The sequence below is a fragment of the Cydia pomonella genome, chromosome 4, assembly GCF_033807575.1.
Source record: "Cydia pomonella isolate Wapato2018A chromosome 4, ilCydPomo1, whole genome shotgun sequence".
Lineage (NCBI taxonomy): Eukaryota > Metazoa > Arthropoda > Insecta > Lepidoptera > Tortricidae > Cydia > Cydia pomonella.
The window spans coordinates 5,466,996-5,480,707 of NC_084706.1; the positions used below are offsets into that span (position 1 = coordinate 5,466,996).

General features: G+C 38.8%; 2 protein-coding genes across 6 annotated transcripts in view; one reads left to right on the forward strand and one right to left on the reverse strand.

The window, feature by feature from the left end:
• LOC133516910 (palmitoyltransferase Hip14) overlaps nt 1-4,771 on the reverse strand; it is a 29,025-nt gene extending 24,254 nt beyond the window's left edge. For 2 of the 3 annotated variants that reach the window (XR_009799301.1, XM_061849947.1), the window contains exons 1-2: nt 3,069-4,618; nt 821-997 (exon numbers count right to left, since the gene is read on the reverse strand). Coding sequence is in view for 2 of the 3 variants with exons in the window: in XM_061849947.1 (XP_061705931.1) it covers nt 821-997; nt 3,069-3,761 (870 nt within the window). In the remaining variant the exon portion in view is untranslated. The other variant, XM_061849948.1, reaches the window with a different exon arrangement.
• A 43-nt stretch (nt 4,772-4,814) lies between these two features.
• LOC133516911 (MOB kinase activator-like 2) overlaps nt 4,815-13,712 on the forward strand; it is a 162,242-nt gene continuing 153,344 nt past the window's right edge. Inside the window, exon 1 of one of the 3 annotated variants that reach the window (XM_061849953.1) lies at nt 4,815-5,295. Coding sequence is in view for 2 of the 3 variants with exons in the window: in XM_061849949.1 (XP_061705933.1) it covers nt 9,802-10,160 (359 nt within the window). In the remaining variant the exon portion in view is untranslated. Of the gene's footprint in view, nt 5,296-9,786; nt 10,161-13,712 lie in introns of those variants that run through there. The other 2 variants (XM_061849954.1, XM_061849949.1) reach the window with 2 other exon arrangements.

The window sequence follows — 13,712 nt, forward strand, 5'->3', positions numbered from 1 at the left end:
CTCCCCATTCTAGACTATGGTGATTGCTGACGTTTATATCTTGATCTAACGGGGGAACAACTTAATAAACTCGAGCGCATCCAAAATATTTGCATTCAGTTCATATTTGGGTTACGCAAGTATGACCATGTTTCTCTTTTTCGGTCACAGCTCAAGTGACTCCTTATTCGCTAACGTCGTAACTTCCACATTTTGTCCCTGTGATATTGTGTTCTATTCCTACCCGCAACTCCCGGATACCTTAAGGTGCGTTTTAATTATCTTAATTCTGTGATATAGTCACGCAGTCTGGCATGCTGCTTTCATGCTGTTCGACTATGGACTATTTACCTCTGGACATTAGACGCGCTCAAACTCTTGCTGTATATATAGGTATATGTATGTTTATTTACTGTAATTGTGTGTATGAAAGTAAGCTTCATGTTTTTACTGAGGTGTTCCAATAAAGAGTATTCTATCTATCTATCTTATCTGACATATGTACATGGGTGAATCAACTTTTTTTGTTTTGTTATCCTGTCCCGTTGTCCAAGGGACAACAGTGGCACAGTTTGTTTAAAGAGACGTTGTATGCCGTTCTATTAACATGCTTAGTAGGGGGCCCATTATGGACATTGGTTATAACGACCACAAAAACGCAAGTTTGATACATTTAAGTACCATAAAATCAGTATTTCAATGAACTTTTGTCCCCTGGACAACTAATCGTAACCATGGCAACGAGTGACGCTAAAAAGTTGATTCTCCCACATACATTTAGGTACAAAACGAGTCTAAAGGCGCGTAGGTACAGATGATTTGAGCCTGTTTCATCAATCACCTTGTCATACAGTAGCCGCCGCAGCAGATTCGGCCTGGAATGCTTGAGCTCGTGCTCCCGCACTTTCTCCAGCACCTTGCTGCCGATCCAGGAGTCCCGGCCAGTGCCGGCGGCGGCCTGCAGCATGGCCAGCGGCGTGGCGCCGCGCAGGTTCGGCACGTCCAGTGGGGCGTTGCCCTGCAACACAAAATACTACCCATTACTGTACAGAAAACAGACAAACGGACACTTATTTCTACTAGTATGTATGGAGGAATCATTTCCTACTCTTACGAACAACATGCTGTAAAGTTAAAATTGTATAAAAAGGAAATAAATAAATTGAAATAAAATCTCTTTCGTCCTTTACTCCTAATGGTGAAATCAAACCCCATGTTTAACTTTTTTTTTATATTCAATATTTATAATCTATTTTCTGTTGCAAATTCTATTAATCTGTCACCATTGTAGCAGATATATAGAATAGAATAGAATTTGTTTTATTAATAAACACACAAACAGAGTGAGTTTCCTGTAGTATAGTTGCCAATATTGTGGTTATTTATTTTATCTGATCCCAAGGTACTGGTTACAATCTCCCATTAATATTTTATTTTTGTGTATTTTCTAAACTATAATAATAATAAGCCCCCAGGGCAGCTTGGGGCGAGCTGTTGAGGAGTAACGGCCCCACGGACCCGAGTGCTCCCGAGAGTCGGTCAGGGTCCCCGTCTCCGGCGTGTCTTCGTCGGTCGGAGTGGACTCCAGGGAGACCTGCAGGACTCTCATTTCTGGCTTGCATTCATTGGCCGTCCAGAGAGGAATCGTTAGAGCTATATGCTCCAGGAATGGAAGTAAAAGATGCATAAGACGCGTTGGCACAGTGGCTGTTATCAGTCACTGGGTAGAAAAAAGCGGCCGAGGCAGCGCGCTCAGGCGAGGGAAACGCGCGCGGTGCCTCGGCCGAGGCACGTCTACACTGGCCGGTTTGTGCGTGAGGAAATTGCCTCGCGCGTATGCACGCTCTGTGTGGACCCGGCTATTTACGTTAAACAAATTTTTTTGCTATAGGCCACCGTTTATGAGTTATTTTCGAAAAACAAAACTTACCATAGAATTGATTTTAATTAAATTTCCCGATGATTAATTAATCAATTAAACTTTAATTAATTTATCATATTTGAAATATCATCATATTCGATTTAGTTTTCTTTTTAGGTAATTATGTTGTAATATGCTCTATTTTATTTTGCTGATAGTAAATGGATTATTGACAGTGCATAGTCCTTATGAAAAGGTACTTGAAACAGAACATCATATAAAAATACTAAAAATATGTGACTTAAGGAGTAAAATCAGCTTAATGATATAAAATTATAAGCAGCACAAATAGATTTATTAAGAGCCCATCAACATTCTCAATAGCGTCACTGCTTCACGCAAAATAGGCGCGAATTGCGACGTCGAGTTGCGGAAACCCAGCCCGCGAATACGAATAGCGTCACTGCTAAATAATTGTGATTATTTAAATTTAAGGGATAGATATTAAAAAAATGAAGAAATAATATGTCAAAAGACCAAACTTACAGGCGCTCTTCATCTAAAATGGCAATGGGCAGGTCATGTAGCCAGATATAAAGACAAAAGATGGACATTAGTAGCAACAAAATGGACAGGACCGGCAGGACGGAGGCTCCGAAGAAGGCCCAAAAAGAAGTGGATAGACGACATCTACTCCGTCGCAGGAAAAGACTGGCTCCAAAAAGCCCAAGACAGGGATGAGTGGAGAAAAAGTGATGAGGCTTTCACCCAGCAGATGGGATCTGCAGTCAGCCCCAAAACAAAGTTAAAGAAATAAAAAATAAAAATAACAATCTGACTGTAGAACAAATAAAGCTTTAATAATAATAATAAAATTTAAAAAATGGGGCCGCTATGTACTGTATTTTATATTTAAGTACCATTTGAATGGCATTTACATTCCTGGATTCGTCAATCTAGCCGTCTAAAGTTAAAACGGCCGTTTTTGTTTTGAGTTCATAGATCGACGAATCCAGCGACATAAAAACTATTTTTAAGTATTCAATAGATACTGAAATACAAAACACAGTGCGCCCCCTTTAATAAATATCTATTGTTAAATTTAAACAATCGCAATTATTTTCCAGTGTTGCTAGTGTTGATGGGCTGAATTGGTGATTGTATTATTTTATTGAGAGGAAAAAGAAGTGTCTAGTGGAGAAGTACCTCGGATAAGTAAGAGACTCACATAAAGTACAAGTGTCGACACAGCAGTAGAGTTGCGGGCCAAAATGGCCCAGTGCAGTGCAGTGTTGCCGTGCGCCTGGTCAGCCGGGCGTGGTGACGCGCCCAGGGACAGCAACAGCCGAGCCGGATCCACGGCTGCCACGCGCCACGCTGCCCACATCAGCGGCGTCATCCCACCCGCGTCCCCCGCATCCGCCGCGCCCGCGCCTCCCGTCGCCACCAGGTAGGCCGCTACCGCAGTGTGCCCGAACTGAGCCGCCAGGTGCAGCGGCGCGCAGCCTTCCGCATCGCGGCACGTAAGGTCTGCGCCCGCCCGCACCAGGATGACGGCCGCCTCCAGATGCCCTTGGCGCGCCGCCCAGTGCAGCGGCGTAGCGCGCAGCTCGCCGCCCACCGCGTCTACATGTGCGCCGCGCGCCAGCAGGTACTGGCAGATCTCGCGCCGGTTGTTGATCGCCGCCCAGTGAAGCAGCGTCACCGTCTCATGGTCCGGCTGATTCACGTCCCAGCCGGCCTCTACGAGCTCGCGGACGCGGTCGAAGGCACCATACTGTGTGGCCTTCACGATGTCGAAGCCACTGTAGTCGCGCGCGGCGGGCTCGGGACGGGCGGGCGCCGCGACGGCCCCATCGCCGTCGTGCTGCGCCGCGCCGCACTGACCGCTGGCCGCCGCTCCGCACGTGCTCTCATACATGCCGCTTAGTCTACTCGACCGTGGCGCAAACGCATCCTGGTCTTCTCTGTCAGAATTCGATAGTGGCGAGCGGATCGCCAGCAACGACGCGCAATTTAACTTTCTGCTACGATCACAGCAGAAAAGAAACTTCAATTATTGACATATCAATATATACCACAGATAAGATAAAAGTATAATTATCGTATGAGCCATCAGCCCAAAGAGTAATATAATATATAGGACAAAGAGCGCCCTCTGAAGCGCCATCTGTAATTCCTAGCCAAAAGCATTAACGTCAAAATGTATATATATAAAGCCCGACCAGGGCTATAACCGCGAAAATCGAAGTTCGTCAAATGCATTTTTCTCTGTCACTCTAATTACGTCTTAGTGAGAGTAAAAGAGAAAGATCCCCGCAATTTGCGAATTTCGGGTTTCGCGGTAGGAATATATGATCATTGTCAAGAGGGCGCTGTTATTCTCATGTATAGGATGACAGTTCAGTTTAGTGTCAAAAATGTAGTTCCAATGAAATTCCGCAGTATGGCGCGTGATCATATATTACTGGTCAGGCTTTATATATATACATACATTATAAACCTTAAATAGGTGGCGCTACAATACCTAGAATAGGTACTTGAAAAAAATTCAAATCATAGACAGCACAGCACACTTCATTAGCTACTCTAGCGCTACTATGGAGAGAATCGGATTTTTTTTTATACTACGTCGGTGGCAAACAAGCATACGGCCCGCCTGATGGTAAGCAGTCTCCGCAGCCCATGTACGCCTGCAACTGCAGAGGAGGAATTATTATTTATAGTTGACATCTGGACACTTTTGCAACAGTTCTGCCTATGATCCCTTATATTGTATCCCTTACCTCCACCTTCCATAATATATGTATAGGGCTTATATTCATGCCTATAGGGTCTGTTTACACATTTTAATGGGCCTTGGATCATCCCGTCTGGACAGGCCTTGATGTGATTAATGTGACAGCCTTGCTTGACAGTTAGTCTTGGTGTTGCCTGTAAGTATTTGAGTTAGCAAAAATTTTTGTCAGCTTTGAGCTTAGCTCTTTCGAGAAAACAAAAATGTACAATGTTCATAAACTTCTGTTTCTGAATGTAAAGGTTTAATTTTATATGTCGGTGTTAAGCCTTCCGTTCTCATAAAGAACGTCGAAAAGCTCGTTTTATCTATAAATAATCGGTTTAGTTGCGCAACATGGCGAATTGAGCCCAGCTGCTGTAATGAAACTCTCAATAATAACTTTGTGACTGTGACACGCTCTAGTTAGCTTTGAAGATTTTTAACGCGCACGGTTGGTGCGGTGCGGCAGCGGCGACTTGTTACAGTTAGCTGCGCGCGCTCGAGCTCCGTGAAGTGTGATGCTGGCGGCGAGCTAGGCGCGGATCGGAGCTCGTTGAGCTCAGGGTATACAGCAGCGGAGCGCCGGGCGCTGTGTTTCTGGTCAGAAGCAAGTGTCAGCCGTCAAGCTGGAGCGGCTACCCGAGTACCTGCGCGACACCGTCGACTGGTTCATGGGGTGAGTGGCCTCGCACGACCGAACATTTTGCTCGATAATATCACTGCTTGTTGTTACTTTATAAAGCATCACATCTGTCTTTCACACACACTTATCTTACCTATATTTTATTATTGATTGCATGACTCAAAAACGAAATTAACAAAACTTATTTTATCACATCAGCTGTTCTCCAATGAAAATACGGTCATTTGAATTTAGTTACTTACTCTGACTTAATCTGACTGTAAAATATGACTAAATCCTTTTTCAAGTAGTATTTTATCTGCTTGAAGTAAGATTCGAATACAGTAGGAGTAAAACAAGCAAGTGGCAAACATTGAAATGTCAGCATTTTTGTGTGGGGATTTTTAATTAAATTGGGCATCTGCTTCTTAAATTTACTCATTCAGCTATTCAGAGTGTATATAAGTATGGAGTGATAACAATGCAATAACATGAATAGAACAGAAAACAGTGACAATATTAGACTTTAACCTTAAACTCAATCAAAATAGTAATGGCAAAAATTGGAAACAAATATACTTGGCTAGCTTTTGCAGGTAACCTAGTATTTTAATGGAATACAAAACATTAACACATTTTCATTGAACATTAATTAAATAAATTAAATACCCGTTAATTTCAGGCCGGGGGCCCATAAAGAAAAATGTTACTTACATTTCTTTAGACTATATTAGCACCTACTCGTATACAAAAAATAATTACAATTAAATTATTAATTTTGATACAAGGTTTGATACACAATGTTGGGCCATTTCATGTTTCATTTTAATTGAGTTTGATTTCCTAAAGGGTTCTATGTTTTTCTTAGCACAGGACCATGTTTAGTGAGCTTAAACAAAAATAATAATAACTATTTCCTTTTATTATAAAGCTTGGCGTATAAACTGTTTTTTTTATTGATCTCAACAAATAACAATTACATGAATAAGGTTAAAAACTCACAGATTACAATGGTTAAAACTGGAACCCTACAAAAAAAGTCTAATCTATGATCTATTTTCTGCTCCAAAAAAAATGTTTTTATATTATTATTTTTAGATAAATTTGTAAAACATACAAGTTTCCAAGTTCGCACAATGTATCAGTATTGCAATACAAGGAAAAAATTCCACCATCATCCTTGGTACAATGCCTCAAGAGCCTATCTTAAAAGATAGTTATAGTAATACTCTGTATATATCCATTATGTATATTGTTATTGTAAATAAATAAGTGTTAGTAGTTAAACCAGCACATTTTGAGGGTCAAAAAGAAGAAATTGGTCTTTGTTTTCTAAAATCTCTAAAACATATTGGAATATGATTGCTTTGCATATTTATAATTATTGTTAGAATAAATAATAATGAAATGAATTGTTAATCAGTATGATTATGTGCAATGGTTTAGCGCTTAGCAGGAATAGATTTTTTCAACCTTTACATAGGGATTATTACACTTTTTTTGTGTGTATGTGTGTGTTTTTTTTTTCATTTATTAAGAACACACAGTCATAATAAACATCTTACATAAGTTGTACACAATGTGATGAATCTGAGAAATGGTACAAATACCCCTGGAGATTAATTATAGACCAGAGGTGGCCAACAGGTCGATCGTCGTCGTCGATTAATTTCTTCGAAACCGCTACACCGGTTGTTATGATACTTTGTACACTGGTTCTAAATACCCTAATGCATATGTACATTTCGGCTTTGTCCAATGGCTAGGGACACACTGTATAATATTACTCGGGATGTCTGATGCCCAATGATTTGAGAAGAATGGAGTGCCCTCCTTAAAAATATTATTTAGTAATTTAAATGCAAAATTCAATAACACCACACAAAACATCTCTCGTCGAAATTTTTATATTATTTGGAAAGGAAAATATGAAATATCCAACTAAATAACATATATGATACAATATATTATATTATTGTTATTGTTACAATATATTATGATTCCAACTGATTCTTACTCTCTATATTACTGAATCTTTTTTTTACTGATGTTATGTTACTCTAATGTTATCCAGAATTTAAATTCTAATGAATACCCTTTGTATTTGCATACTGTTTAAAACAGTTGGAAAAGGTGAAACGTATTTCTTTTACACTAACACATGTAATCTTTACCCTTTTTCTGCAAATAAATTATTGTTTGTTTGTATTAATATATTACAATAGGTAATTGTTTTTGTTAAAGCTGTATCTTTTACCGAGGTGTGCCAATAAAGAGTATACTATATACTAGATCTAGCTATACAGTAACCTATACAAACTTTGATTTTCTTTATGAATTACCCTTATAACAATGATAAGTCAATAATTTGTAATTATATATTTGGATAATAAAATGTGAATTTATCAATTAAATCTATATCTATATAAATAAACATGAATCGCCAATGTATGTGAAATGAAACGAAATGAAATATTTTATTTATAACAGTTTTCAATAGTTTATCAATTACAATAATCTTACAAATAAAATTAATGCAAATACAATTATTCATATTGTATGTAAATTATATCCATATTAAAATATTTTACTATGTCACAATATTATTTACCATTTAAATAACAATCGGTAGACTTAAAAACTCGTCATATTAATAAAATGACTCTGATCGCATAACTTCCGAAAGACTGGACCGATTTGGCTAATTTTAGTATCGAAATATTCGTGGAACTCCAGAAAAGGTTTAGGCGGTGAGACAATATGGAAAAATTGCGAGGAAAATAGTAAAAACAACGATTTTTTTTTCCCATACAAACTGTTCCTACCTGTCAAACATTTGATTCGTCCCGCCGGTGCCGTAGACTCGAGTCCCCTCAAATTGAATATCGTATTAAAATAAGGATTTGGAATCGACAACATATATACACTATATTTGGATTATCGCTAATTTAGATTATAAATACAAATAATAATAACAATAAAAAGCGTCACAGTTACAAAGGATTGTCATTGTTGATTGTCGAACTTTGTGGGTGCGTTCAGAAATGGATTATGGTAATAATTCTATTCTATTCTTTTCTAATTTATTAGAGACCTTAACTATTTAAACTGCAAATAAAACGAAATTAGAGTCATATCAACCTAAGATAGCAGGGGTTTTGATAGTCCAGACGGGACGTGTTATTTTAAACATCAAACTTCTATGAAATTATGAAGCTAATTATATATTAAATTATAAGCTGGGCCTTCAAAATCACTCCCAACTTATCTTGATCTGACTCTAAAAACTTAATGAAACATTTAGAAATCGAATGATTTTGTGACTCTATCATCCATCCAAATGTATCTGCTCTGATCAAGATTAAAATCGATATCTGAGGATCTGAGAGGTCTTTTATTAGAGATGAGAGGTTAAATTGGAATAAACGGCCGCCATCTTGAATTTCTGCATCTCTGCTTTGATCAAGATGAAAATCGATATCCGAGAATCTGAGAAGCCCTTTATGAGGAATCTGAGATTAAATTTAAAAAAAAACAGCCGCCCTCTTAAATTTCTGCATTTTTGTTCTGAACAATAGTGGAAAGAAGCCACAACAAAAAAACTGTGGACAGATGCCAAACTGATGTGTATTGTATATAGGTTAAATAGGTTTAAAGTTGTGAAGGGGTCAAAAGTAGCTCGGAAGCATCAACACGGTTGGGTCACCACGTCACCAGTTCCTTTTTCTTTGAACTTGGCTGGACACGCTACCGATATTTTTTTATTGTTACTTGGGTATTCAAGCTACTAAATGTTGTGAAGCACTAATTGTTATAAAGTTATATGCTTATACATATGAAATGTAATTGTTTATTGCAGACACACAGTCCGTAATATACACAACAAATTACACATAAAATGTAAAAATAAATACTATCATAAATGTACACACACCAAATCAAATAAGTTAAATTAACATTTAAACAATCACAAAATAAAATTATAATGATTAAAAAACAAAAATTCTAAATTCACACTTAAAACATTCAAATTTAAAACTAAGTAAGTAACATTAAAATTATAAAATTATTTTAAGTATGACAAAATAATAAATAAATATTAAAATATAAGCATGTCCTGATAAGAATAATTTTGAAATCGTAAAATTAAAATAGAATAAAATATTTCATTAAGTTAAAATCTTTAAAATGTGTTTCAAACCGGGAATTCCGGGCCCTGACATGTAGGTCGATAAGTACTTTAGTGAGTGGACAGTCTAAACGATTTGCTAACATAACAATATGATAAAAACTTTACCTAACCACATGATAATTCATGTTACGTACTAAGGCCAAAGATCTAGATTCTAGATACTACATTCATGGGCTTTTCGGTGTAGTTGTTTTCCTTAAAGGGTTCTCAATTTTTGAAACCCATGATCAAACTTTACCGATATGGGGTGGTCAACTTCACTGGTCCAACTTCACCGTCTTACATCCACACGTTTACCTACATGAACAAACAGTACTTTCACGCCCCATTTAACTCTGCATTATACGCGCGGGTAATGCCTCTAGCCAATGGAAACCACGGGGAATCCTGATAAGAGCGACAATCTAGGGAGAGACGATATCGCGGCCTCAGGTGTGCTGATAACGCGTGACGTCACCTCGCGCGCGCGGCCTCGTCAGTCGTGTTGCGCGCGCACGAGTGAACGTGCGTTTTTGTGTTTTTTGCGCGGCGTCGCCGCCGGCGCGATGAGCTCTGGCACTTCGGGCAGTGATGAGAGCGTGGAAAAATCTCGGTGGCCCGCCGGCATCTTGCGCAGGAGCGGCGCGCGCGTGGCGCGACGCGTCCTCCACGTCAAGTACCGCAGCGTCTCGCCCGTCCCGAGCGCCTTGCCGCTGGACTTGGACGACACCGTCTCATGCTTCTGCAGGTACTATGACACCTGTGTTACGTCACGCCAGATAATGATAAGCATTGTTCTGTCCCATTGTTATCGCTGTATCCTTTGTCTTTTGCAATTGCCGGTACATACACAGTTTTACAGCTATGTTGACTGCTGTTTCGCGTGCAAGCATCACTCGGAGGCAGCAACTAGAAATGTTTTACCAGTAGACGTTTTGGCTGACTACCATATACGGCCACACTCGGCCGAAACGCCTAATATTTGGTAAAAAACATGTGTACATTTTGAGTCACATTTATTATGAAAACAGGTCACCTACAAAGGACAATGTTTATTAAGTTTTGTTGCTCATCAATACCTGTTTACATCAGTAGGTGTAAATACGTATTCTGATTTCTGCCGGATACCAAAAATTTTACAAAGTGGGCGTATACCGAATAGTTGCCGAATATTCGAGGCATCTCTAGTAGAAACTAAATAATTGTTGACTTATGCGTAAAATGTCTGTAAAGCGAAACGAAATCACAATTCTTATTTATTAGTTATTACTGTCTTGCAAAACGCAGCGTCAACGAAACGCATTTATGGCTAAAGATCTCTTCATCTAAAGTCTTCGCAATCGTAATGATGAAAAAGATACATAAAGAACCCCAGTTTGTTCCAATGTCCCATATCTAGTATCCATACCCAGTTTGCTCAAATGATCTGAGAAATCAAGGAAACTCTTCAAATAACATAGACACTCCTCTATGTAGTGTTTTGATTATTTTTCATAACGCATTTTGTTCTAGAAAACTTGTTTTTGCTCTGGAAAACACCATTCGGTGAAGTGAAACTACTGATGTAAGAAAGTAGATCATATCATAGCATACGTAAAATATTCAATGGAAGTCCTTAATGAAACACTATCCTAACTGTGTTTGTGCTTTTTTTGTAAAGATTTTAGTAAAGACAATTTAGATGTAACAAAAAATAAAAAGCAGAACCGGTTAGATTAGAATCTGTTTGCCAAAATAATATATAAATTGTATAGCTTACCTAGTGTACCTACAGCTTAGAGCTAGTTGTAGTAATACCTATTGCGATAGACATGTAGTGCCTTTCGATTGTGTTAGTTTCCTGTTGCAGCGCAGACGTACACTCTCAGCGTCAAGGTCGCTGTTGTTAGCATTTACTTAGTCTACTGTCCGTTGCGGCTAGGACACCCACGGCTTTTAACTCTAACTCGGACTAAAGAGCCTTGCCTTTAAGGACGGAACGTGAACTTTCAAGGATTCACTAGCCTAACACACGTCTAACATAAACTTTCCGTAGTTACTAATAATTTATATTCTATAATATTTGAAGAGCTTTTTCTAAGTATTTTAAACCTAAGAAAAGACTAACATATCAAAATAAAAATGCAGATTTTGAAGTAACCAGCGCAAAGTCTAAGCATGTCAAATGCGTTACAGATACATGTATTATGTAATCAACAAACAATAACCAGAACTGAGTATTTCTGACTCGCCAGCGTGAAAAACATATACAAGCTGTGCCTGCAGCTCTGTCCACTTGGCCATCAGTCTGCATAATTAACTAAATCTCCCCCTGAGGGTACATTCCAAAAATAAAGCAGGCTATATTCATCCCCAAGAACCCAGCCATGCAGCCATACATGCCAAATATCATTAAAATCGGTCCCGTAGACATTCGCATTAATAACTTAGTATGGATGATCGAATTTAGACCTGTCCTAAAAGTACCGGAAAATCCCGATTCTATTTTGGTTACCGGAAACCATTCATAGTAATAGTAGGACTGTTTTAATGGTTTTGCGTACCCTCGCTTCCCATAAGGCGGGCTAGTTTACCAACTTTTAAATATTATCTATTGTATGAGCCGCGCAAGAAACCAAATCACCTGGTATTTGCGCGCAGAATAAAAGCTTCAGGGTAACTCTCATGAAAGCAGCTTGAAAGCAGTTTTCAATGAAATACACCCTCTCATTACACATAACACTGCAGAAAGAGAGAGCATATGTAAATCTTCTTCCAAAGTATTGTTTTACATTAGCTCTCTCTCCAGTATGTTTATAAGCTGGAGCTGAGTGGAGGCAGGCCACAGGCGAGTCAAGTGGAGGCAATCGCCGCGACCTTCAGTCGCCTATTCAATTACCACCGTCCTCGCGTCTGCGACATCTCCAACTTTACAAGTTGTTACGTCACGCCAGGTCCAAGTTTTTCGCAATTATGTACCTTGTTGTTTGTTATTGTCAAGACGATCGAACCACCAAAAATTTATAAATCCAAGATGGCGGCCGTTTTTTATCATATTGACTACGACTTCACATTAAGAATCCTTTCGTATCTTCACATGTAAATTCCCACTACTGAACATGAATATTTTCATGATGATGGTCGCCATTGCCACGCTGAGGACATTAAGGATTTCCGCACATGAACTAGCACTTCTCAAATGGCTACCAATTATTCTTAAACCTCACCATCCCATCAGTTTTGCACCAAAACCAATATTGGGAATTGGTAAATTATTCTCGCTCGCAGACTGTGTAACTATTCATAAACGCGCTACAAGCCTCAATTAGATCGTAATCGTTTTTATCTGAAGCTCCGTATTAGACACGTGGCAAAGCAACAATGCCCTTTAAAAAGCAACTGTATCGTGATAGTATTAGTAATTAGTAGTAACTGTACTCTTAGGCGTATAAATCATTTCAGATAATTCATAAGGTCGTTAGAACATCCTAGCCTAGGAAGTGGGATGCTGCTGCCGCGCTGGCTCCTTAAAATAGATATTATTATAAATAGGCTTTGTGCTGAAACTCTGACTGTATCCAGTAGGATACTGCCTGATAGTGATAACTAACATGCCCAGTGAACTGTAGCACGGTCGCATTTTTATCACTTGTCACTATGCCTGTCACTTTCGCACTTACGTACTTGTTAGAATGTGACAGGCATAGTGACAAGTGATAAAAATGCAACCGTGTTACAGCCGCAGATTTGATGGGTGTAGTTTGGTTTGACGTTTAAATAGTGCGAGGACAAGTAAACCTTACTACCTATGTCGATAAATTTAACTGATGTCTCACACGCACAGAGCAACTGTGTAGAGGCCATGTTCACGAACTATTATATTCATGGGAGACTATAATGTATGCTATTCTGTGAATTCTTCGAAAGAAATTGAATACTAAATATGTAACATCGCGGATGCAAGATAACCACATCTCACAATCAGATAACATAATATACGAGTACAATACATATTATGAAATTTCCCATGTAAGCGGTGAGTCAGAGTCGCTGACGTTCATTCGTCGCAGACAGTGTTGGGCAAAAAGTAATTTAATTACAAATTAACAATTGCAATTATAAAATGTAATTGCAACAACTAATTTCAATTACATGTAGGAAGTAATCGCGCATTCCTCTAAAAATTACAATTGCAAAATGTAATTGTTAATTAAATTTTTAATAAACCGAATGGTGGCCGCTTTCAGACGAAAGGAGTGCCGGGCGTCCATTGGCTCGTTGGGTGGACAACATTGGCTCAGGACCGGGATAAGTGGCGTAC